The sequence below is a fragment of the Equus asinus genome, chromosome 1, assembly GCF_041296235.1.
Source record: "Equus asinus isolate D_3611 breed Donkey chromosome 1, EquAss-T2T_v2, whole genome shotgun sequence".
In the NCBI taxonomy this organism is placed as follows: domain Eukaryota; kingdom Metazoa; phylum Chordata; class Mammalia; order Perissodactyla; family Equidae; genus Equus; species Equus asinus.
Window position 1 is genome coordinate 189,091,386 of NC_091790.1, and position 26,650 is coordinate 189,118,035.

Below are 26,650 nucleotides of genomic sequence, written 5' to 3' on the forward strand. Positions count from 1 at the left end.
CCACCTGAGACTAACAGGGGATCTGAGCAGAGCCCCTCTGTTCTTGCCACTCACACCACAGGCAGAAAGAGCCCCTTTGTACCAGGCCAGGCCTGTCGCCCAAGTGAGACCCAGCCAATGCATCTGCAGGACATCTGCTACCTGTGCACCTGGGCTGGGTCCCAAGAGCTGTCCCCTGAAGCCAGGCTGCCAGACCCTGCCCACTGCTGGTCAGCCATCTGGTAAAGAGGCCCTGGCCGTCTCTTCTGGAAAATTGTGGGAAGCCCCTGAGAACATTCCCCTTTCTTCTCCTCAGAATCCTTTCTGCCACCACCTCATGGAAGCAAAATGAAACTAAAAGAAAAAAAGGTCTTGGGAAATAAGTTGAAGACTCTGTTTTCTGAAGGCTGGGATCTTTGCCACACTTGGGGCTTACCTGTGGCCAGTGGGGAGGGGAGGTCTGGGCCCGGATCCATCTCCTCTTCCGTGGAGTCTTCTCTTCATTTTCCTCCAAACCTCAGTTTCAGCACCTGGATTAAGAAGTCACTTTTCTGAGATGTTTTTGGTTTTCACATGCATGTTTCTCTGCTAGAACCTTCTGGGGATATAAACACGGGGAAGACAGCTTATGGTACAAGGGAGAAAACGGTAAATTACGTAACACAGAGGCAACATGTGCTGGAGTACTAGGGAGAAAGATCGCGTGGGGGTGCGGGGTCAGGGGAGGTGATGGGGAGGAGGCACTGTGCTCTTGGAAGCAGGGGGTGGGTAGGGGAAGCAGGGCACTGAGTGGGGAGCACAGGGGGAGCAAAGGCTCTAAGGCAGGATCATCGAGGCCACATTTGGAGAAACCTGGACGATCTGATTGGCTAGAGCCTGGTGAACGGGAATGTTAGGAAACGAACCTAGAGGGTCCGGTGGGGGCACAAAGGCTGTGTGGGGTACGGATGGAGTCAGAGGGCAGGGATCCGTCTTCCCCCAGGAACTCCCCCTTCCCACTGCTGCTCTCCCTGCACCAGGGTCTCCTCCTGCTCTGCTCATCTGTCCTGGGAGCTGGAGGGCTGTAGGCACAGGGGACGCACCTGCAGGCGACTGCCCTTGATGCCAAAACAGGACGGTTCCATTCTCCCATTTACAGTGGGACCTTGGACAAGCCATGAGCCTCACTAAGCCTCAGTCTTCCCACCTGTAAATTGGGGCAGATGAGAGGATGCATCGGAAGCTCTTTGTAAACTGTAAAGCTCCATAAAATGCCAAAGCGCATCAGAACTCCTCTTTTGATCAAGTCTTTCAGTGAGGTTACAGCCATGTATTGAGCTGATGGACTCACCTCCAAGCAGAAGCAGAACTGTGGCCTCTCTTCTCATCCCAGTGCTCACTGGCAGGGACGCTGCGTTAAGAATCCATTCTTTCTCCAAGAAGGGGCTCGCAAGAGTCTGTCTGCAGCTGCGTGAGTCACAGGCACAGACTTCTCCCTGCAGGGGATTCTCTGGGAGAAAAGTGCCTTCCAGATTCAGATATGCCCCAGGATGGGACAGTGTCCGCCTCTGTCTGAGAAGGCTGCTCTAATGTCACTTGTTTCTATGTATGTCTTTAATATGCTAGTGATTCATTTCTGACCCACATGAATCTTAGCACTCTGTGTACCTGCTTGTTTTATTTTTTGTTCCATCTCTTTGCCTAAGTGACATGAGGTCACCAGACTACCAGCTGTGTCTGACGGGCTTCCCAGAAGTCACACACTCTTATCAGAAGAGAAGAACCAGCTGTTCTCAAGGAAGACAGGATTTTCCCAACTCTAAGTCCTAAACAATTTTTCTTGAATTTTTTGTTTACGTGGGGCCTCATGCAAGGTCACTTTCCCTGATAACTGTTTTAAAGCGGATGCAGGAGTGGTTTCCATAATCTTCAGATGGTCCAATTTGATATTCAGACACACCTTAGATTATTAAGAGGTCCTCAGGCTGGAAATAGTCTTGGAGTCATTGGCTCCTGTGAGGGAAAAAGACCAGAAGGTCCAGAGCCAACAGTTCTCTCCAGTCAGTGTTTCCCTCCCCGTCACCCTCCTGAGAATTCTGGGAGGTCCTAAGAGAGGGTGTGAGGTGATCTTGTTGGCAGAACACACACAACTGTACCAGCCACAGCCCTGTGAGCTCACGCATGGGCGCACACAGCAGGATGTCGATACACTGCACACACTGGAGTCTTCAAGTGTCCTTACAACCATCCCAGATTGAGATGGGGAGACTGGGGCTGGGAGAGGTGAAGTGATGTGCCTTTGGCCTCCAAGCAGGGCGCTGACAGACCATGTCAGCCCAGCTTCAAACTGCATGCTCCATTGATCTGTGTAGCCTACCTGGAATCAATCGATTGATCGATCAATCTCTCCTTCTACCTCTCCTCTTTTCCTCCACCTGTTTTTCCTCTGTTGCCCTCACTGATTCCTCCATACATTCACTAAAACCTCGTGACAAGGGCTCAGGGGCCCAGAGTTCATTCCCTCCAGCACCCTGCAGTCTGTCTTGGGCCCAGCCTTAACCTCCTTCGGCAGAAACAACTTTCCTGTGTAACCCAAGTACCAAGCAGCATCAATACAGCCTTCTTCTCAGAAGTCTAGATAGGATAAGCATGGTGTTTCAGAAGAGTTCTACCAGTTAGTTAGGGATGTATTTTAAAACAAATCAGTGAGAAAAATTCTCTATAGTTATTAATTTATGCATTTATTCATCTAATTCATCAGTCAGCAGATAGTTGTATGAGCGCTAACTATGTGCTGGGATGGCCATAATGACTTTATAGGACTTGACGGTCTTTTGGACAAGGAAACATGGTGCACTCAGGCCTGTTTTGGGCCAGGGTAAAACGTGCTCATGGTTTTGTAGGAGCCTCTGAGGAGGAAAGGGCTACTTTAGTCTGAGGCTGGGGTTGGGTGAGGCCAGGGAAGGCTTCCCGGAGCAGGTGAGGGATGCATACTTCCAGCCATCGCTAAACAGATGAGCAGAAGCAAAACTCTTACATTAATCTTTTAGGACCTAAATATTGGAAGATTAATAAGCAAACACTGTTCAGAACCCCAGCAAGAAAATGACTCTGCAGAGCTGGGCTGCGGCTGGATCAGTCAGCCCACCGTCAGCAGCCTGACCATAGCCCTGGGCTCCCCTGGCTGCTCTGAGGCTCAGCGCGCTATGCCATGCCTTCTCCATGGCCAGTGATGCGGGCTCCACAGGTGGCTCTGGGAAGGAATTAGGATCAGTATTTGCTAATGCTCTAACCCCATGGAAGAGGAGGCCTGAGTTCCTCGGTCTCCACACAGGAGACGAGATGGTCTACCTGCCCCACCTCCCCATGACAGGCAGCACTGTCCCTAGTTAGGACTTCCATAGTAGGAACTAGTAAATACTCAAAATAGCAGTTTTTAACTGGGAGCTATTTTACTCCTCCACTTTGGGAATATTTGCAATGTCCGGAGACATTTTTGGTTGTCACAACTGTAGGGGAGGAGGTGTCACAGGCATCTAGTGGGGAGAGGCCACAGGTGCTGCTTAACATCCTACAGTCCACAGTCCAGCCCCACCCCCCGACGCATACACACAACACACAAAGAATTACCTCGTCCAAAGTGTCAACAGTGCTAGTGCGAGAAACCCTCTCTTAGAAGATAGTGTTCCCTAGGGACCAGTGCTGTCCTGGAGGTGGTAGGGACAACCACCCAGTTCTTGACCTGGTGCGTTTCTTGCCTCTCTCCACTTCTAAGTAAGTGGAGAAAGCCACTCCTCCCCCATCACCTTCTCCCACTTCTCCAGAACAGGACCACTGACCTGTCATGTACCGCAGCCACAGTGCCCAGGGCCCATCATTCTCTTAGGGGCCCATAAAAATGTTTTTACTTTTTTTTTTTTTAAAGATTTTATTTTTTCCTTTTTCTCCCCAAAGTCCCCCGGTACATAGTTGTATATTCTTCGTTGTGGGTCCTTCTATTTGTGGCATGTGGGACGCTGCCTCAGCGTGGTTTGATGAGCAGTGCCACGTCCGTGCCCAGGATTCGAACCAACGAAACACTGGGCCGCCTGCAGCGGAGCGCGCGAACTTAACCACTCGGCCACGGGGCCAGCCCCAAAATGTTTTTACTTTTAAAATCAGAAGAAAATAAATGAACTTTAGATGAAAGAAAATGTTTTAATATATAACAATATATTGGTCTTTATATCAACATAATCACAAAATACAGTATTACATTTTTTGTGGGAGAAGGATCCCATAGAGTAGCAGTGCTCAGCACCCATGAGAGTCATCATGCAGCCCTGGTTCAGATGTTTCCTCTGAGTCTTGGCTGAGGTAAAGGGGGCTGAGGCATGGAGGTGGGTGTTACTGTTCTTTTCTGGAAGTTTCTCTGTGAGAAGCCCACACCACCCTCAGGGCAGCCCTGGTTCTGCCACTGTTCAGACCCTGCCCTCTGTCATCTGACCACTGCCTGGGACCCCGCTGGGGTATATCACCTAGGGCTGCCTGATTTTCATGCTGGTGAGCTTGCCACCTTCTGTCCACACCAGAGACATTGTTCTCATGCTCCTGTCACCCACAGCCAGATGCTCAAATGTCAGGCCTAAGCACAAATTTAAAGTTTTTGAAACATGAGACTGGAAGCTCATCGTAATTTATTTAATCTTAATTAATCTTAATCTTAGTTAATATTAGCTCATCTTAATTAATATTACCTTAATAACAGCTAATATTTGTTGGGCAATTACACTATGCCAGGCAGTGGACTTTGTGCTTCCTGCTCTAATTTTTTCCAGCTTTATTCAGATTTAATTGACAAAGAATATTGTGTAAGTTTAAGGTGTAAACCATGTGCATTTGATACAGGTATATATTGCAACATGATTCCCACCATAGCATTAGCTAACAGCAGACTCACATCTCTGAATGACCATTTCTTTTTTGTAGTGAAAACATTTAAGATCCACTCTCTTAGAAACTTTCAAGTATATAGTACAATCTTATTAACTATAATCACCAAGCTGTGATGTCAAACCTGAAGTGAGTTCACTCACCCATTGCACAGCAAGCCAATCTTTGACACCGGGTGTAGTGGAAGAAAGTAGGAATTTTATTATTGCATTGCGCTGAGCAAGGAGAAAGGGCAGCTAATGCTGAAATCTCAAACTCCCTGAAATCTATAAGTAAGGGTTTTTATTTGGGGTTTTAGGTAGGGGAGGGGGAGCACATGGCTTTGTTCATCGGAGCTGGTCCACCAACCTGGAGCTCCTTGACAGGGAGGAGGAGGAGATAACGAATCCAGGTGGTTGTCCTTGGCTGTGTCTGTCTCCATGGAGGATAGTCGATTCTGGAGTCAGGAAGCCATGGAGTAAGCAGGGAATTAGTGTTTGGGTTTTAACCCCATATACGCTGGGTTTACTGTAGGGAAACTGATATCAGGTCTGGTATCAGCTGTACATTAGATCCCTAGCTCTTATTTGTCTTATAATATTTGTTTGCATTCTTTGACCAACATCTCCCCATTTCTTCACACTCCTATTTAATTTTGTCAACTATCTATGAAGTATATGTTATTGACATTTCTGTTTTATAGATCAGACAACGAGGCTTAGAAATATTAGTAATTTGCCCAAGTTTGGTGAGCTATGCAGCCAATAAGTTGGAGGGGAAAGTTTATAATTTGAAGTTAATTTTGGTTAAACTGGTAGGAATGTAAATTGGCTATTGTCCCTAGAGTATTCTGTATGCACTGCACTCCTCTACATTTGTGTGTGACATCCATCCATTCAGTCTACACTGAGCACAATGACTGCTCTAGAAGCTGGGACAACAAAGAAGAGTAAGGCACAATCAATGCATTCTAGGAACTCACAGCCCAGCAGAAGAGATGGATAAGGAAACGGTCCATATAGTAACCATCCTGTGATGAGGGCTTTGGCAGATGTGAGCCCAGAGCTGAGGGCAGCTACACCACTCTGGGGCCAGGATCCCCGTTTACCTGACTGTGTGGAAGGGAAACCTACCCATTTTCTGACCTTGGAGTTGGCCCCCATCCCCTCCTGCAGAAAGCTGCTTCTCTGCCAGGGCTTTAGACAAGGCATCCACTCATCTTGCATGGTCAAAGATTCACACAGAGGCCCTGTGCAGATGTATAATAAAGAAAGTCACTGCTCTTTTGAGTCTGGACCTAGAAATCCCAAGCCAGCCAACAGTTATCCTTGTCTCATTGCCTCTTTCTTCTGGAAGGCTGTCCATCTGTGTGGTTGAACTCAGGAAGTCCGTTTGATTCCTTTGGAAATGCCCACATGTGTCCTTCTGTTGTTCCCAGCAGAAGGATGATAACATGCTCAGCTCCCAAGATGACGGCCGAAGCAAGAAGAAAGATGGTCAGCCTGAGAGTCCCAGCAGCAGCCACCTGGCCTATGGCATCTTGGATGTCCCACCATGGTATCTCTGCATCCTCTTGGGGATCCAGGTAATGCCACCCAGCAAACACTGGGTCCAAAGAGGCTCTGCTTCAAAAGCCATATCAACGTACACCCAGGTCAAATTAGGCAAGATCCGCAACTTCAGTTGCTAATATTGTCTTCCATGTAACTGAGCTCTAGGGGAGCTCAGAGCTCCTCTGGTCTCTCTTTCTGTCCAGGAGTTTGGGGGGCGGGGGGGAGGAATTAGATAGGATTCTCTCTCACACTGGGCTGATAAGTCACCAACTGGGTCAAGGACACCAACTGGGCCATTGTGTTTTTTTTTTCAAGATACCAATTTTAATTTATTTGATTGGCAACAACTAAAAAATTTGATAACCAATGCTTGGGGGAATTTGGGGAAACAAGGTCTCTCAAACACTTTTGTTGGAGTGTTATTTGGTGCAATCTTTCTGGATTACAGTTTGGTGATTTCCATCAACACGTAAAACACATATACCCTTTCACCCAGTCCCCAGTGCTTAAGTTTTTCTCTGTGGATGTGCTGACAAGGCTTCTTCAAATAAATAAAGGTAGTTCTTGTAACATTATTGGTAAGAGTAAAATCAAAACCACACAACAAACAAACAAAACCCTAGAAACAACCAAAATATCCATCATAGGGAACTGGTTAAATAAATTGTAGCACATCCTAACAACTGACTTTTTTATGCAGCTGTTAAAAAGAGAAGGATATATTTACCTTACAGTTAGGGAATGTTCCCCAAGTTATATTAAATGAAAAAAACAGAATAGATAACTGTGTATAGTGTGATCTTTTTTGTGTTAAAAACAAACAAAAAAGAGATAGAATGGTAGACATAAGTATATGTAAGAACTTTATATGTTTTGAATGGTTCACAAGAAACTAATAAAGCTGTTTGGCCTTGGGAAGAGGAACTAGGAAAGGCAGGGTAGCTTTCAACTTTCCTTTTTTTATTCTGTAAATTTTATAGCATGAACTTTCTAATTTCATAGATGTATTTCTTTTACTATTACAAACTGTTCAATATGGGATCTCAGGGATGTGATACACGCTTTTGTTTGGTTCTTTGTGCTTTTCTATTAAATAAGAGCAGATGTCATACTACTTTTAAAATATTATTGTGAGCCAATGTAATGGGTAATGTAGTTATTTTATCATGAAAGGATGTCGAATTTTGTCAAATACTTTTTCTACATCTATTGAGATGATCGTATGATTTTTATCTTTCATTTTATTAAAGTGCTGCATCATATTTATTGATTTGCATATGTTGAACCATTCTTGCACCCCACGGACAAATCCCACTTGGTTGTGGTGTATGATGCTTTTAACATACCGTTGAATTCAATTTCCTAGTATTTTGTTGAGAATTTTTGCACCCGTAATCATCAGGGATATTGGCCTGTAGTGTTCTTTTCTTGTAGTGTCTTTATCTGGCTTTGGTATTAAGGTTATGCTGGCCTCATAAAATTAGTTTGGGAGTGTCCCCTCCTCTTCAATTTTTTGGAAGATTTTGAGGATTGTTGATAATTATTCTTTAAAAGTTTTGTGAAATTCACCAGTGAAATCATCTGGTCCTGGGCTTTTCTTTGTTGGGAGGGTTTGGATTACTGCTTTAATCTCCTCAGTTGTCATTGGTCTGCTCACATTTTCTTTCTGTTTCTTTATGATTCAGTCTTGGTAAGTTGTATGTTTCTAGGAAGTAATCCATTTCTTCTAGGTTATCCAATTTGTTGGCATATAATTGTTCATACTAGTGTCTTAGTGTTCTTTGTATTTCTGTTGTATCGGTTGTAATGGCTCCTCTTTCATTTTTTATTTTATTTGTGTGAGTCTTCTCTTTTTTTTCCCTTAGTCTAGCTAAGCATTGGTTTATTTTTTCAAAAAGCATATTGATCTTTTCTATTGTTTTTCTGGTCTTTGTTTCATTTATTTTTGCTCTGATCTTTATTTCCTTTCTACTGCTAACTTTGGACTTAGTTTGTTCTTCTTTTCTAGTTCCCTGAGGAGTAAAGTTAGGTTGTTTGTTTGAGATCTGTCTTCTTTCTTAGTATAAGCATTTGTTGATGTAAACATCTCTTTTAGAACTGCTTTTGCTGTGTCCCATAAGTTTCAATGTATTATGTTTCCATTTTCATTTGTCTCAAGATATTCTTTATTTCCTCTTTGACCCATTGTTTGTTCAGGAGTCTGTTGCTTAATTTCCACAAATTTGTGAATTTTCCAGTTTCCCCCCGTTATTGATTCCTAGTTTCATACTGCTTTAGTTGGAAAAGATACTTTGTATGATTTCAGTCTTCTTAAGTTGGATAAGACTGTTTTGGGACTTAATACATGATCCATCCTGGAGAACGTGCTCAGGCCTTCCTGGTCAGTGGTCTTGCCCTCACCTTCTGCCTTGTTTTAATAATGAGCCTCTTGCCTTGTTCTTATCTTTGTGGCCCTCTCCTTGATTCCTGTTATATCCACCTAAGCTGTGTTTCTGCTTTAGTTTCTTACCCAGGATATCAGTTCTCAGCACTAGGGTCCTGCCCAGGATCTGCTCTTGAACCCCAGACCCTCTGGGTGGGTCCCTTTTTCTTGCTGCCAGGCCTTCCTACTTCCCACCCTTTGCCTGGATCTCTACCTGTCACTCATGGCCAGCCTCCTCTGAGACCGGAGATGGAGCTTTTGGCTCTGGCAATGGGAATGGAAATGAGGGTGGTTGAGGAAGCCACAGCATTTACACGCCCATCTACTCTCTCTGCTCTGCCCACAGCACTTCCTTACGGCCCTGGGGGGGCTCGTGGCAGTGCCACTCATCCTGGCCAAGGACTTGTGTCTGCAGCATGACTCCCTGACCCAGAGCTACCTCATCAGCACCATGTTCTTTGTCTCTGGCATCTGTACTCTCTTGCAAGTGCTGTTAGGAGTCAGGTAAGTAAAATCTTCCCCATGGATTCAAACTTTTACCTGCCATAGTATCAGCAAGTCTTGCTTGGCTTATAGCAGGAGAGGCAGTTAGGAAGCTGGTGTGACATGGTAGAGGGAGCACAGAGCCAGGAGTCAGAGCCTGGGTTCAAGTCCTAGCCTCAACACTTACTGTCCATATTAGCTAGGATTCTTGATTAAAGTAACACAAGTTGAGATTAATTTAGGCAAGAATTTGTTCTTTATTAACTGATAAGATCAAGCCAAGAGAAAGGCAGGGCGCATTATGCATCAGGAACATGGTGAACCAGGGACTCAGTGCCACCGGGACTTTCTCTCCATCTCTTATCTCTACTCAGGTCCGCCCCCAATATTTGTGAGACCCAGGGCAAGAGTACAAATGGAGACCCACACACTCCATGTCTAAATATCACAGAGTTATAGACCAAACTTACAAACTCCTAAAGAAAATATATTCTGATCATCCTACCTGGAAGGGCAGGTTTGAATTAGAATTCTCTGATTCTTTCAAGTTCTGCTGTGGAACCTGGCAGCATGGGGAGGGCTGGCCCCCAGCCTGTGGCCTTCCCCCTTCTCTTCCCACCTCAGGCTTTGCTCCAGATCATAAATGGTCTCACATGCATGAATGTGGACACCCCAACCTGTACACCCAAGTTCCATCCACCCAGTCCCCCACCAGATTCCCCAAACAGTTGCCCCTGGCCATCCTTCAGGCTTAGGGCTTTGCATACCAGCATCATGGTCAGCCTTCAGCAGCACAGACCTGAGGAAGAGGCCCAAGCAGGCTCTGGAAGAGGCTCAAAGCCATTTGGACAGAGAATTCTTGGGAATAAAAGGGAAGGGCACATGGACTTGAGGTGGGTAGAGCCCCTTTGCCCTGTAGACACCTCCCCAGAGGAGGCCAGCGTGGAGCCCTCTAGAGCATCAGGCTAAGTGCAGGGGGCTCTCCTCTCCTAGTGTGAAGACAAGACTGTCTCTTCATTACTCTGCCAGTGCCTGTGCTTCATTCTCGCAGACACACTTCCTGCATGTGTGCATAGACAGGGCTGCTGGCAGGCCTCACAGCAACCCCTCAACAGCAGGTGAGTACCGCTCTGGCTGGCCTCACATTTTAAAATTCCAGGGGAGAGCTCTGATTGGTTCAGTTTAAGCCAAATGCCCAGGCCTGGACCCACCAGGGCAACAAAAATATGGAAATTCCCATTCAGGAAGACGAGTTCTGTTCTGAGTAGAGAAGACAGCAGACATTCACAGAACCAGATATGTGCTCTGGGACCTGCCAGATGAGGCTCATGATTATATGTGCCCTGCTCCCTTACAGTATCATCGAGATAATCAATTGTTAAAATCAGTGGAAACAGGTTTTTTTTTCCTTCAACCATCTAGCCTCTTATGTTCATATGTAGGCTCACAAATTTGCCTGAGTAAAATGGAGTCCTATTGCTCTGAACAAAACTGTGAATGAAGCCTAGAACTCATGTCTTTGGAACATTCCCTCTTCATTTCCATACATCCTGTCTTCACATTCTCAACATCCACCTCCGGCCCCACCTGGATTGCACAACACACAGTGGCTCCCTTGGGTCACCATCTCCTCAGGAAAGTCCTCTCTATTGGTCCTCCAGAACTTTCTTGCTTACCTCCCACACCCCACATCTGTCAGTCCTGTATCTTCTTCCTCTCACATTTATTTAGCATCTAATCCAAGGACAGACCCAGGTTTTGTTCACCCTGAAGCTTATACAGTTTTTGCTGTCCTCTTTAAGAAGAAATCCACAAAATTGTGAATACAAATCATGTACAAAAGAGAATACTATTAAATTGAAAAAAATCAAAACAAATTACAAATTTTTAAAAGCAGATAAACATCGCAAATGCACCAATTTCAAAACATAGCTTGGTATTTTTCATTCTTTAACTGTCTCACAATCCCCTATAATACAGTTTTCCTCACATTTTATGGTTGCATACCCTTCAATCCCCTCTTCGTTTCACAGAGAGAAGGAAAGATAATTCAGTCATTCCTTTAGCAGGAGTCACTCCAAATTTGTTCGTTATGACTGCTAGTTGGGACGCATTATCATGCCTTCACACGCAAACTGTAGTACTGCTGTAGCTTTGTGCCCAAAACTCAGGAATTCTGACCAATTCTATGGCACATGATTCCTATCAATTTTTTATAAATGCATGGTGCATTTACCATTGTATATGCTGTGTTATTAAACATATTCCTGGCAGGAGAAAACTTGCATTTTGCCTGCACGTCACTGAGAACCAGACCTTCTCTGGTAGTTTGATGTAGCTGCTGGTTGGCCAGTTTGCCACAGACTAGCTTCTGAATGCATACATTAAAACCTTGTTTCTCATCTACCACCCACATGTGTCAAGTGGCAGGTGCTGTAAGGCACATTCATATCATAATGTGGCCTCTGGTCCTGCCCCTTCATGACACAGAATGAGCTGGCACGGTGGGCAGTAAAGTGTTAGTAGAAAGCATGAATACCCTAAGGTGGCTAGCAACACATTAACTACACATGGGTAGTTTAGTGGTCTTGAACCATAAAATATATCCCACTACATTCAAACCAAATTTATCCTGACTCAGCCCCCCCCTTAGCCAGATCTTAAAAGTGCCCATGGCCTTTCAAATGGCATCTGACGCAAGGGTTAGAGTTAGGGAGGTGGTGGTGGAAGGAGAAGGTAGTTACAGACAATTGTGGCTGAAACCTTTTACTTTTGCAAATTTTATGAAGGTGTATGGCTAGTGAACACATTGCAGGGCCCCTCCCTGGGCTTTAGAAGGAGCCACGCAAGTGAGGGGCCCGTCACTGTGAATCTGCTTTGACCTAATCTGTGCCAGGCCTGTGTCAGCCCTGGAGTTGCAGAGGAACATGGAAAATCTTCCCTACAGTGTGCTTCTCCCTGGCCTGTCTTAAGAGAAAATAACTGGACAGGAAAAATTAATACCCATTTATTCCTTATCAATTATCTGAATCAAGCCCCACAGGTGTAGGCTGATACGGGGTTGGCCCATTGTTTCCAGGACAGGCTGACTGCAGGCAGCATCCAGAGGAGAATATTCCTTCCTACCGTGGTCTTTTGCTAAATCAAGTCAAGGGCACTTTCCACAGTGCTTCCTTTGCAAGTCATGTCCAGGAGCTATGCCAGTGCTGAAGTTCTCCCATTCTCTGCCGAGGAGTGGGAGACTAGCACCTACATCTTTGGCAGGTTATTTCCCTTCTCCCTCTATCTTCTCCTGTCACCATCTCTGTGAGCCAAGATTTCCTCCAAATTCCTCATAAAGAACAGAAAGAGGTACAGGATTTGATCTAGTCTGTCTCTCAGGCCCCTAAGATCCAAGACCCCTCCATCCTTCCCAGTATTGGCCCCTGGAATGTCAGATGCTGCTGTAGCAATAGGCAGGCCTTGCAGCAACCTGCCTGGATTCCCAGGAGCCCCCCAGCCCTGCCCCAGGCCCATGGAGATTTACAAATACAAAGCTCTTCTGAGATGGTGTTAATTATAATTATACTGGAGGCCAGAATTCCAGTCCTGGCTTCTGTGATGTGGGAACTCGGACAAGTCATCGACCCTGTCTAAGGCTCAATTTTCTCATCTGTAAGATGAAGGAGTTGAACTATAATATCTAAAAGTCCCTTACATCTCTAATATTGTGGACACCTATAATGGTGACAGAGACGAAGAGGAAGTGCCATATTTCAAGTGGATAGTCAGTAGTAAAAGTGCCTGTGGGCTTAACTTTCTGCTAAATTCTGAGAGAAACAATAGTTAATCAGGAGTTTACGTTCAAAGAATTTGCACCCTAATTAAACATGCAAAGAAAGAGGGAAATAAATCATGCTAATGTCATTAGACTGAGGTGGGGTCAGGAACACATTTGATTTTGGTTCTGCCCATGAAAATGAGCTTCCCTCTCAGATGCTCATAAGTAACTGTCTAAGATGTTATAGATGGTAAAACCTAACTGACAGCTTATGAATCAGGCCAAGTCGATTTGATTGCAGATTATCCGCTAACCAGTATTTTACAGTGTACTTTTCTAGATTAGAAACAAAGTGCTGATGTTGCAATAAGATTTCAGAAGGTCTTAGTACTTAAAATTGTGTTAAATAATCAAAAAGGAATGGTAAAGGCCTTCACTGCTGCTTCTGATATGAGTGCTCACGAGTGCCGTGCCCAGTGTGGGGCAGGCAACAGCAATCCTTAGCAGCATGGACGGTTGCTCCCTGCTATGACTTTAGGGCCTTCCTCGCTCAGGTGCTCACTTCTGAAGTTCCTGGAAGGGCATACTTCACCATTCATTTCAAAATAAGAGGTTAAGTTTGAAAGGCAATCACCAGAGGAAATCTAATATTCACTATATGTAATTCTGGATCTTAGCTCCATCTCTGGAATTATTTGTGACTTTACCAGCTAATTTCTTTCTCTGGAGTGGTTCCAGGTGATATGACTCCTTTTCGATTTTCCTGGGACTATCTCAAGTGTGGAGCAAGCAAGCACTCCTGCCACAAAGTGTTTCCTTGCATTCAGTTTTGCCTGAGTCAGCCCTGCCCTTGGTCCTTTTCATCCACCTACTTCCCCATAGGCCGAGCCCCGCCCTGCCCTAGCTCTGCACCTGTCCCTGGTTATGCAAAAAGGCCACGCCCATCACAGGAGGTCTGCAGCCACCTTGCTCCTGCCCTGTTGACAGCTAGGTCACCAGATGTGCCCTTGGAGCTCTGGCTGGAGCAGCAACAGTGGTGGCCGTTGGGGTGGAAGAGTGACCTGGCCCTCAGACACATCAGAGGAGGGAGAGGCGTTGATGTGTCCCAAAGAGGGGGCTGGTGCTTCTGCTTCCTGTGGTTTTGAGTTGGGCGGTTATCCACAGGGAAGGTGTGCGATAGGCTTTCCTGCAATTTAGCAGGTCCTTATCTGCTTGGTATAGGGAGCCCAGTAAAACGTGAACAAAGTGCTTTTTGTCCAAGAGTGAAGTAGTTGGGGCTCTTGGGGTGTCCAGGATTTCTCACAACTCAGTGACCCATTTAAATACAACAAGAATTCATCAGTCCCCTCCTACATTCCTGAGGCTCTGCTCCCCATTCTGAACTGTTTCAAAGAAAAGCCCCTGCAATGTTCTCTTTTGCCCACTCATTGGATTGGCTCCAAGAAGGGGACATCAGAATGATGTCACAGGTGGGATTGGATTCCAGCAACTCAAGCTCCAGATGCCTCTGTTCCCAACTGTGGACCTCTTCCCCATTTACCCACTGGCCCCTCAAACTCCACATGGCCCCACCCCAAACCTCCTTGGGGTTCCTGGTTCCTGTTCCTCCTCATCCCTCCAGGTTCCTAGATGCACAGGACATACTGCCCTGCCCAGTGGAGAATTAGTGCTCCCTCTCCTTTCTACTCCTGACAATATTTGCATTTATTTTCTCTTGGAGTCCTCATGTTTCTGTGAAGAGGAACTGTTTTTTAGTCTTTCCAAAGTCTTGAGACTTAAATTAGCTAATGCACATAAAGTGCTTAGCTCAGTACAGAAAATCTATTTTTCACACCAAGAAAAGGATTGTACCATACAGACAATTTTTCACCCTGCCTTAAAAAAAATTTTAATTGTGGGGGTCAGTCCCACGGCCTAATGGTTAAGCTCAACGTGTTCCACTTCGGCGGCCTGGGTTCAGTTCTCGGGCATGGACGTACACCACTCTGAGGCAGTGACCCATATAGAAAACAGAGGAAGATTGGCACAGATATTTGCTCAGAGCGAATCTTCCTCAAGAAAAAATTAATTGTGGTGAAAAACACTCCTCCCCCCCATTTTATAAACATATACAATGCATTATAAATATCTTCCCATTTCAATAAACAAATTTCTGCAGTAGCACTTTTTAAAAAATGATAACAGTATTCCATATTCTAGAATATATAAATACATTCTAGCTTATTTAACCATTTATTATTAAAGCCCATGTAAGTTGTTTCGAATTTTTCACTATTGTAATCATGACCAATGTAATTAATAATTACGAGAGGTATAAATTTTATGTGTACCAATAATCATTTACCTAGTTAAAGACAGAAAGAGACTGGAAGAAATGTTAAAGGTTATTTCTGGGTGATATACATTATATATGAAAGGTACATATTGTATGTGTGCTGATAAAGTTTATCTAGTTAAAGATTAAAAAAGGATTGGAATAAAATGTTAATTACTTCTGGGTTGTAGAATTAGGGTAAGAAATTCATTCTTTCGATTTTTCTTTACTTACCATTTGTTTTTATTCAAAGTTCATGTGTTACTTTATAACTGGGAAAAATAAAAACAAATTAAAATTTTTTTTAGAAGAGTATCAGAGTGTGTTTCGTGAGCCACACTTTTGAATCTGTGCCTGAGAGCAAAGGTCTAGAAGGCTGCCTATTACTTTCTTGAAAGGGGGGTGGGGAGCTATGGAGCAAGACCCCCGCCATGAGACAACTTCTGACAACCTGCAACCTTTGTCACCCCACCTGCTTTTATCTTTTTTTCCCTGATCTGTTTCCCTGTGATGATCAGCATTAAAGCCCATAAAAACAAGAAATAGCAGGCGTGCATGTCTTTGGTGCAGAACAGAAGGAAGGGCTGGAGCAATGGCTCCCAGTCCACTAGTTCAAGGGGGAGGGGGCAGGTGTCAAAGGCACATTCAGGGCAGTGGGTAGCGACGGGTTTAAAGAAGACAGATGAACAGGCTTCCCCTCGCCACCAGAGATCTCTCCGTTTTCTTCCAGGCAGAGGCAAGCACTCTCATCCCTCCAAGCTGATTATTTAGGCATTTTCCTCCAAGTCTCTAACTAACACGCCTCTGTTTTAGGCATTACTGGTTGATGCGCCAACATGGATGAGTATAATTTCTTTTTCTCTCTCAGCCCCTCCCTCCCACCACATACAAGCACACTTCCCATCCTATTCTCCCACACTCCCAGCACAGATCAATATTCAGTGCTTACATTATAATGACTATGGTGCTATTCAGAACTGAATCACAAAGTTCCTTTCCTGCTCAACTTTATGTTTACTCTGGAGTTGAAATCTTTCTTGTTTTTAATATGCTTAATTTTCTAAGTACTTATTTCTAATTCAATTCTAGACTCTCTGACTGTTGTCTAAATCTCTTCTTAATAATTTCGTTCACATCGCACAGTCAATCAGCTTCATATTCTTGGTGAACTTCTCCTGGAGCCCTCCGACTTGCTGCAGTCTGGATCGGTGGCTGCCTATGCCTGGTGCTCAGCTGTCATCCTCAGATGCCTCTTCACCCTCATGCTTGGAATTCCCTTCCTGTCAGTTCTCAAGTCTGGATTTCTTGTTCCCATATCTTCCTCTTTCTTTGGTGGACCACAATTCTCTAGCAGGTTCCAGAGAGAGAGTCCATGGGAGGCAAATTTTGTAAGACTTTGTGTAAGTGAAAATGTGTTGATTCTTCTCTCACACTTGATTGATAGCTTGGCTGAGTATAGAATTTTAGGTTGGAAATAATGTTCTTTCAGAATTTTGAATGCATTGTTCCATTGTCTTCTAGCTTCCAATGTGATTTTAGGAAGTCCTAAGCCTTATGTTGCCTTCCTCTTTTTGCTGTAGGATTTTGTACAGGCCCAAGTTGTGCTGGGTTTTCTGTCTATTAAACATTTAACTGGGAGAGGTGTTTCTAGTCACAGTGTCTAACATACAACATCAACTATGAGCATCCTGTTGCTAAATCCAGTAGACTTCCTCTTCGTAATTTTCCATCCACTGACCCCCACCCTGCTCCTTGGTGATAAACTTCCACATTTCTTGTTGTGTTGGAAGTTGAGCCTGATCTCTCTCCCACCACAAAATCTCATTGTAGAGCCCTTCCCTTGAATAAAGTCTGCCTCAACGTCTTTAACAAGTGTCATGAATAATATTTTCTTTAACAGGAGTACATGAGAACTCAGAGAGAAGAGTTGAGGCTTAATTTCCTAATACTTCCAAAAGATTAGAAGTTCCTATTTTATGGGCCAAAATGGGACTACAAAGAGAAGAGAAAAATGTCACAGCTAATCTTTAGCATAAAAGTTTCAAGTAGATTGTTCTTAATGCAAATTCTGTTTTCAGTTGTCCTTATAACAAACACACTACTGCAATTTGTCCCCATGACTCACTTTCTGATCAGGGTTCCCCACTTCCCAGCTGAACCCTGACACTGGCTTTCCCTTGGCATCAGTTTCCTCATACACAGACAGTGCAGTGACATCCTATCCACTCTGAAGTACTCTTGAGATGTCAAAATGAAAGTGTTGTGTAGTTTTTAAATACTGTATAAACTTAGATGTTAATAAGCCCCAGGGACACACTTCTGTGGCTTTGCCAATGTAAAAACCAATCCTATCAGAATTTTAGGATACATTCCTGAGGCTGCAGATTTTGACATTTTACCTCTTTTTAGAAAACTTACAAGTCACTGTTGTAAAGGAAAATGGTTGGGAGTTTTCTCTTGTTTGTACGTAAGCAGACACATGAGATGGTGAAGGGTGGAGAGAGGAGGAGGATGGACAGAGAGAGTCTGCCCATGTTTCTATGGGATGTTGTCAGGGTGGCAGTGGAGATTTGCACCCAGACTCAATCCATCTGAGCCCAGACTGGCTTTCTCTGTAATGGCTCATGAGGCCGGCTGTGTGTGAGATGGGGTAGGGAGAGGGAGAACGAATAGGTGGAAAATGAAATTGGAAGGTCTGAGTATAGAGTGCAAGTCAGGTCCTTACTGTATCATATCTGTAAGTCCCTGTAAATCCTACTTGGAACAAGATGAAGTGTAAATCAATAGCTAAAGTTAATACATATTATGTCGGGACTTGTGGAACATTATTAGAGCACATCCTCCAAATAAAATCTAACAAAAACAAACAAAAAAAGAGACAGAGACAGTGAGAGAGAGACAAAGAGAGGATCTGAAATCAATTCAACAACTAGAATGATAAACTTCAAAATAATTAGTAGATCCAATAAAAGCAACTCTACCCCAATTGACACATGTTGTGACACCATGTGAAGAGAGCTGTGAATCAGATATTGACCCTTAAATGTTAACGTGAGCCCCTCAAGTTGACAAATACGGTCTACTTTAAGAACTAGAACAGAAGAAATAACACAGAGGAGTAAAGTGAAAGCTGTGAAGCGCTGTGCAGGTAAGGCCGTGCTACCTGAGGGGCTGAATGGATGCCACAGAGCAAGGGGTCATTGATGCAGAGATGCAGCCTTGGACCAGCCCAAGCACCTGGAGTCCAACAACACAAAAGAAAATAAGGATCATCGAAGACAAATCTTAGAGAACCAACCTGCAAGAAATGGGAATGCCAAAACAACGGTAAAATACAGGCTCACACAATAACATCTGCTATTTAGAAGAAATGTTGAGAAAATGTCCTGATCTGCACTACCTACTCACAAAGTACCCACACATTTCAGAGGGAATAATAATCACAATTACTGCTACTTAGTGAGCTCTGCTGTGCCCCAGGCATTGGGCTAAACATTTACAAATATTTTTTTCTTCACAGCTACTCCTTGGGGAGAGTACTGTTATCTTTATTTTATCAAAGAGGACACAGGCTTTCAGGAGTTGGGCAACATGCCTGGGTCACACACTGATAAAGTAGAGCCAGATTCAAACTCTCCTTTGGTCCACACCATGTTCTTAATCAGTGTCACAGGGCAGTGATGATGAGTGAGGAGACCCAAGCACTCACCCTGGTTAACTCTGTGAACTTGGGCCCCAGATTCCCCATCTATAAAATGACAAGGCCAGGTTGGATACATTTCACAGGTTCTTCTAGTTCTAAGATGCTGAGTTTTTTTAATCAAACATCTGTGGTTTACAAGAGAGATATTTAAGTCAGAAGGCATATGTATAATAACAGTGAATTATACTTATGGGCAAATTTTTAAAAGAAGAAGTTGCCATCATGGTAGCAGATAAAATTAATATGAAATTTAAAAGAGCAGTGAGATACACATTAAGGTCATCATAAAAGGTAAGAGATATGCTGAACAATGAAAGTGTAGTAACAATACTGAGTGTATATATACCAAACAGGCACCAGGAAAGTGTACAATGGAAAACCTAGCAGAAACGCAATTAGTACACAGAGATCTGTCTATCTATCTATCTATCAATCAATTATCTCTCTGTATATCTATCCATCTATCTACATATCAAAGGGTACCGATAAGAAGTTATGGGAAAGAAATGGGAATGCTAACAAAATGAGGTGAGGAGAGAGAGAAGAATGAATGGAAAATGGAGTTAGAAAGTCTGAGTATTAAAGAATGAGGGAAGAATTTATTGATATACTGTGTGAAACTAAAGGTTGGACGCGATAATACACTTAAGCAAATAAATGGAGAAAAATTCGTCTTGAACATAAAAGGTATTTAGCAATTACAAAAAGGCAGAAAGCCCATATCATATTATCCCAACTACATGCAATAATCTTGAAAGAAAATAACATGAACAGAGTTAGAAAAGTGCTCAGCTACTTGAAAATTTTGAAATACTCCCTTAAATAATTTCTGAGTTAGGGGTGAATTCCTGCATAGAATAACAGAAAACACTTTTTAAAATGAAAATGAAGTTCACTATCATAAATAAAGAATTACTATAAATACATTTTGACAGTGTCCAACTTCTATGTAATGGATAGACAGCTTATAGTAAGGAAAACAGACATGAAGTCACATGAATGAGTGCACATCTCTTATGACTTAATGAAATGCAAATTAACATTTGTTAGGGTTTCATTACATGCCTATTAAACTAAAAAAAAATAAATGATAAAACCCAGTGTTGGCAGGTTGTTTTGTGGCACCAGGCTCAGTTCTGGAGGGATGGAAAAGAAAAATACTGAATCCCAGCCCTCATGGAACCCAGTAATACCGAAATGGCTGAGGCAGTGGAGGCACACTAATGTGGTGGGGTGTGTGTAAGCCTCCCTGAAAGTGCTTGCTAAGGTGTTCAAAGCAATCCCCGAGAGTCAGTTCCTATACATGATTGGTTAGCATGAGGGTTAACAGAAATGTATAACTGGAACAGCAGTGGGAGCTGTGTCTCCCTCACCCTCGTATCCCCAATACCTGGCACCCGGTGCCTGCCACATAGCACGTCCTCAAAGAACATTTGTTGAATGAATGAAATGTGCATAGAGAATTACAGCAAAAAATTAAAACACAAGTTCTCTATTATGTACTCTCTGGTTATACCTTTATATAAAGATATCTATGTTCATTTTAAAAGTCAAAAGGAAGTTTGCAGTGATCCAAGTATAGTGTGTTTTCCTTCTCTGCTGTGATACAACACTTAGATTCATAATTTTTAAATTAAAAAAGTTGTTCACACATACTCATACCACCACTTGTGTGTTCCTGCCCTGTGTGTGCAATGTATTCCCTTCTATTTTGGAGCATTATGGGTCTAGATTTATGCATCTAGATCAGTTGTTCTCAACCCTGGCTGCAAATTGGAATCACCCAGAGCTTTATGCACTCACTCTGCCAGGGCGCGCTCCTAGACAAGCCCGTTAACTTGTCTGAGGGTGATGCCCAGGCATCGCTGATTCCAATGTTCAGCCAGGATTCAAGGGCCACTTAGGTAGCAAAATTCTTTCATACACTTTATATTTTATTACATAAAATGTGTTCAGTCATTCTCCAGAATAATCCTTTAAGCTTCATGTAATCCTGAGTTCAAAAATACCCAACTAGTATTATTAAGAAAAAGTACCTGACCAGGGTGGGCCATACTGACAAATGCAATCAAGAAGCTGGAGCCCTTCCCTTCTAGCCTCACTCCTCCAAATTTTAGCATCCAGGGAGGGCAGATTTGATAGCTTCTGACCCTCTCCTAAGGGAGGGTTGTTGGAGGTTGAGTTGTCAGGCTGTGTTCACCTTGAAGGGAGGACAAGTCTGAGAGGCACTTCTAGAAGTTCTCACAGAGGCCAGAGTGAGATACCAACCAGGAGTGAGAAGGGTCTGGATGGGGGCCACATCCTGATAACTGACCTCAGTCCTCTTCTGTCCATGTGATCAAAATGAGCCTGAAGGTGGAGGTCTGTGTCTGCTGTTCAGTTTTGAAGACATAGAGGAGTCTGTCAACCCAGACTCTAGGCTGTGCATCTCTTGTCAGTGGGGGAACTCCACATGTGTGACCTTTGCTTCGATCCTGGGTCCAGGGAAGATTCTCTGGGACTGGGGTAAGCAATGGCACCCACTACCTGTGTTCGCTGAACTCTGTGCTGTCTCCAAATATTTTCCCAGCACCTGACACTCTCCTCTGGGCTCGCCTCTCAAGGACTGGGGTTAGGTCTGCTTTCCTTTCCCCTCCCCACCTCTCCTACCTGTCCAAAGTGTAGCAGAGTTCATGAGTCTGACTGGGAGCTTGGCACGAGTTCCTTATAAACCAAGAACAACAGGGCTCATGTGTTGCCTGGCGACTGAGGGAGGACTTGGGATTAAAAGGCTTCCAGTGGGGCCAGTGACAGACTAGTACTAAAATCTTATGGGTAACTGCATCCTTTCCCCTCTGCCAGGCTGCCCATTCTCCAGGGAGGGACATTTGCTTTTGTGGCGCCCTCCCTGGCCATGCTGTCCCTTCCTGCCTGGAAATGCCCTGAGTGGACACTCAATGCCAGCCAGGTGAACACCAGCTCTCCTGAATTCACCGAGGAATGGCAGAAGAGGATCCGAGAGGTAACGTGGGTGGGAGGAATGGAGGGGTACTCAACAGAGGCTCCTGATTTGACTCTTTTGTTCAACATTCATTGTTCAGCTCACTGCTGGGCCAGGTTCCAGGATTTAAGAATACTGCTGTAGGTAAGACAGACAAGGACCATGCCCTCAAGGAGCTAACATTCTAGTGTATGTATGTGGTGGGGCGGAGTGGGAGGGAGAGACAAATACTCCAATAAGTAAATAGAAAAGGAAAATTTCATGGAGTTATAAGTGTAATGAAGAAAATAAACAGAATGGTGAGCAAGAGAGGGATTGGGGTGGAATGGATAGAGAGTGAAAATAGGTTTACTTGGAAACAGTCACATATTTCATATTTAGTCCATGACTCATCTTAATCTTATAGCAGTTTCAAAAAACAGATCAGGTTCAAGCAACAGATCATGTCCTAATAGTCTAGTATCATGGTAGGCATAAATTGGCTATTTTCACATTGTTTCTCCTTGCCCATCTGGTACAGCCCAGTGTACTCCAGGTCCAGTTTTATTAGATATGATTCAGTTTGGTGGAATCAACTCTGGTGCTAGTATCCCTCATCCCAGACTGAAGATGTATCTGGCAATATTGTTAAGAAATTATTTTCTTATTTCCAAATGATTTTAGATATAAAGGGCAAAGAGACATCATTTGAAACAATAATTTGGTGACTCAGTTCTTTCTTCCACCATCTTTCTTTTTGCCCACTGGGAGCCCTTCTTAGCCCATTCCCTTGCTCCTGTTGAAGGAGGACATTTTGAGTCATTCTGATATTGAACCTGAAGTGAATTCTCTCAGTCGTAGCACAGCAAGCCAATCTCTGACACAGGGAGTAGTGGAAGAAAGTAGGAATTTTATTATTGCACAGCACTGAGCAAGGAGAGAGGGCAGTTAACGTTAAAAATCTCAAACTTCCTGAAAAGCTAAAAGTAAGGGTTTTTATTTGGGGTTTTAGGTAGGGGAGGGGAAGCATATGGCCTTGCTTATTAGAGCTTTCCCACCAGCCTGTGTTTGGCCTTGAGACTACTTGCAGAGAAGAGGGAGCCCACGACCTTGTTGGTCAGCAGCTTTCCCACCAAGCCTATAGTTCCTTTGCAGGGAGGAGATAACAAATCCAAGTGCTTGTCCTTGGCTCTGTCTGTCTCCATGGGGGATAGTGGATTCTGGAGCCTGGAAGCGAGGGAGTAAGCAGGGGATGTGTGTTTTGGTTTTAACCCCATATATGCTGGGTTTAATGTAGGGAAACTGATATCAGGACCAGGATCAATTCTCTTCTATCCTTTAAATAGTGGATAGCAAAAGCAACACTGTTAAGCCCTCCTCTGTGTCCTTCCCCAAGCACTTTCCCCAAGGTACTTTCAAATGATTTAATAAGTATATTGTCAGTGGATCCTCTCCATTGGTTACGAGGTGTCCTGAAAACAATAGACTTTCCAATCCAGCTCATGAATACCATCAGAATTCAACAATTCAGATTAAATTGATTTCTATTATTTCTATCTTAGGGAACATGACCAAACCTCTAGTCCTGGGAAAATAAGGCTTCTTTACTCCCTCATTCTTCAATCTGTCCTTTAGGACCTGCTCCACTGATGACTCACTTTTGTGCCCCACATGTTTAGCTTCATCTCATGCTATCCTAGCCTAGAAAGCCAGCCCTTCATGCTTTTGTCCTGCACATTTTGTTGCCTCAAGCACATTCTAATTTTGAAAAATTTCACTGCTTTTGCGAAGTGATATGAAACATGAAAAGATCACTTGATATGGTATTTCTTGGTCCACTCCTGTCCTGTTCAGGCTGCGAAAAGTGATCCTTAAGCTGTTAGATAGAAAGTTGATATTCATGTTGGTCAATCTGGGTCACCAGCCTTTTTATAGTAGTCTGGGCCAGGGCTTCACTTGCAGAATAGGCGAAGTTCAGATCAGAAACACTTCCAACAGAAGTTTAAAAAAATAGTAAAACCTATCATGCTCTGTGAAATGTCCAGTATAGGCAGCCTGCCAGCTCTGCTATGGACCATATATCCTCATATTCTCCCACCAAAGGCATATGTGCCACTGCTGTTGGCAATGTGGATCATCCTGGGCCACACAAGCGACTTCAGATGGAGATGAGGATTATGTTGTTTGTGAGTCCATGTGCCTATGGCTGTGGTCCAAGGTGTCATCTCCTGGGCCTAGTGACTACATTCAAAATCAGACTTCCCTCTTCTTTTTAAGACTGAGGGGCATCAACATGAACTTCCAGTAGTAGAGATTTGAATATAAAGTCCTTTCCCACAAAAGGTGAAATTTCAATAGAGGTTTCTATGATCCACTTGCCAGACCAAACTGCCAGACCACTGGGCACAAGCCACAAATCTATATAATTACAAAAGGATAATTGGAGGTATTTATGTGTGGCGTCAGTCACATCACACATAACTCGGACCACTGGCTGGATTTAGACGTGCCTTACTTCTTCCACCAAGGTCCTTCTGTTGAAATGCGATACTCTTCCAGTCTCAGTCTGTCTCAGCTAGGTGAGCAGCACCTTTAGCAAGATTCCAACCAGTGATTTTTGAACTCAAAGACTCACACATGGCATCCAAGTCTGTGTTGCTAGAGTTAGATTATCTTGTGAGTTGGTGTCCACCCCAGGGGAGAGGGGACTATTACTTGTTTATGGATCTTATGAACCCCTCCGGCGTAACTGCTTTGTCTTTTCCTGAATATAATTATTTCCCTTCAATCAGCAAATTTTGCTGATCAGCCCATTCCTTATTTGAATGTCTTTCTGACATCACTCAAAATGAGATTGGGATCTCTGACCTCAGAGTTATTTGGTGCCATTCAGAGGTGGTCTAATTCTCAACAGCACCCAGTAGCAGACTAGTTAGCAATGGTCTTTCAGAGGGAGAGTGGTTGGTGGTTGCTCCAGGCCGCATCCGCACCAAAAGTCCCACGGCAGAGCTGAAGCATCTGGCTTCTATCCCAGACAGTCCTAATTCATTGTGGACTCCACCACCAACACTTCCGATTCCTCAGGGAGCACTGACTTGTAAGGACACAGTAGAAAGTCTGAGCCAGAACTTGTGACTCTCAGCCAGCACCTTCTGCTGTTCTTCCCTCTCCAAAACAGCCCTTTACCCGTGCCTGTGCTCTCATATGCAGTCCAAAAGGGCACCCAGATGTGGGTGAACTTCAATAATCTCGTCAAGTCCTTGTGCTTCCTTTTATCTTAGGGTGGACCTGGAGTTAACAGGGCTTTTTAATCTTTAAAGAACTTTTCCATGTAATTCCAGACCAAGATATACTTAAGAATTTCATTTACCCGGCTGGTGGGCCCTGGATTTCTCCCAGGTTGATGGGTTACTCTCACAATGTTGTAGGTTGCACCACATTTTCCAAATTAGGATTTTTTTTCAGTGCAGCCTAGTTTTATTATTTCATCATAGATTGAATCACAGAACACATGCGGTTTGTGGAAGCGTTTTTTTTGTTGTTGTTTTTTCTGTCCTCCAGGGGGCTTATATTTGGCTTTAGTAAATCCAGATTAAAACCAAGGAAAGAATGAGAAGCAGGGTTGCCTTACCCTGTGCTGCTAGATGCCAGGGGCAGGATTTCCCTTTCACTCAGCCTTCCTGAGAACTATAATTCCTTAGGCAAGAATCTCTTACCATCATACTATCCAGGAAGACAGACCTGACAAGGGAATCCTCCTCTTCCCCCACCTGAGCACTTACTTCTGCTGCTCAAATCCTCCCTGTGTTCTGATGAGGTGTCTGCCTTCACCACTGCAAGGGCATAAACTGTCAACACATTCAGAAGCGGTTACCCTGTGTTTTGAGGACACTGGGCAAGAGTTACGGGAAAGAATTCCCCTGGGGCTTGAACAGTATTAGTCATGAGAGAGGATATTTAGGGATATAGGTTGTGCTGCGCCTGCATTGAACACAGCATCCCAAGGATTAGAGACACTATATTTTCTTTAATACATTTACTAATTATTTTTGTGTCTGTGATACATGGAGTCCTCTAAAGCAGAAGTCAGCAAACGATGGCATTTGGGCCACATCAGCCTGTGGTCTGTTTTTTTACTTCCCACAAACTAAGAATGGTTTTTACATTTTAAATGGTTGTTTAAAATAAGAATATGTGATAGCAACCGCATGTGGCCCACAAAACCTGAAATATTTACTCGTTGGCCTTTGAGAGAAAAAGTTTGCCAACTCCTGCTCTAAGACACAGGGCCCAGGGAAGGGCTTCCTCCTGCGCAGGGCTCAGATGGTAGTCTCGACTACTTTTTCCACATCACCTCCAAGTGTCCAACACAGTAAGCCCAAACCCGGAGTCTTCTCTGTGAAATTTTGCTCCCTCTGCTGGTCCAATGTTTCTCCAGCACTATAAACAAGAGAAAAAAATTCTTAAATGTTTCAACCTCATTTTATAATTGATTGATTGATTGGTTGAATTCACTGAGCCAGTCTATTGAAATTTAAGGTAGATTTTCCATACTTCACTGAGTTATATTTGTCTACACACCTCTCA

At 43.8% G+C, this 26,650-nt stretch overlaps 1 protein-coding gene and 1 long non-coding RNA gene across 10 annotated transcripts in view; one reads left to right on the forward strand and one right to left on the reverse strand.

Moving 5' to 3' along the window:
• Nucleotides 1–26,650, forward strand: part of LOC106829996 (solute carrier family 23 member 1-like) — a 50,691-nt gene that overhangs the window by 942 nt on the left and 23,099 nt on the right. For 7 of the 9 annotated variants that reach the window (XR_006534687.2, XR_011504673.1, XM_044780808.2 and 4 more), the window contains exons 2-4: nt 6,308–6,454; nt 9,191–9,348; nt 21,946–22,105. Coding sequence is in view for 7 of the 9 variants with exons in the window: in XM_044780808.2 (XP_044636743.1) it covers nt 6,308–6,454; nt 9,191–9,348; nt 21,946–22,105 (465 nt within the window). In the remaining 2 variants the exon portion in view is untranslated. The remainder of the gene's footprint in view (nt 1–6,307; nt 6,455–9,190; nt 9,349–21,945; nt 22,106–26,650) is intronic. The other 2 variants (XM_070514039.1, XM_070514028.1) reach the window with 1 other exon arrangement.
• On the reverse strand, nt 379–1,549 carry LOC139045710 (uncharacterized). The gene is made up of 3 exons (XR_011504686.1): nt 1,310–1,549; nt 1,062–1,165; nt 379–509 (listed from the first exon to the last, which is right to left on the reverse strand). It is a non-coding gene; the product is annotated as an uncharacterized lncRNA (long non-coding RNA).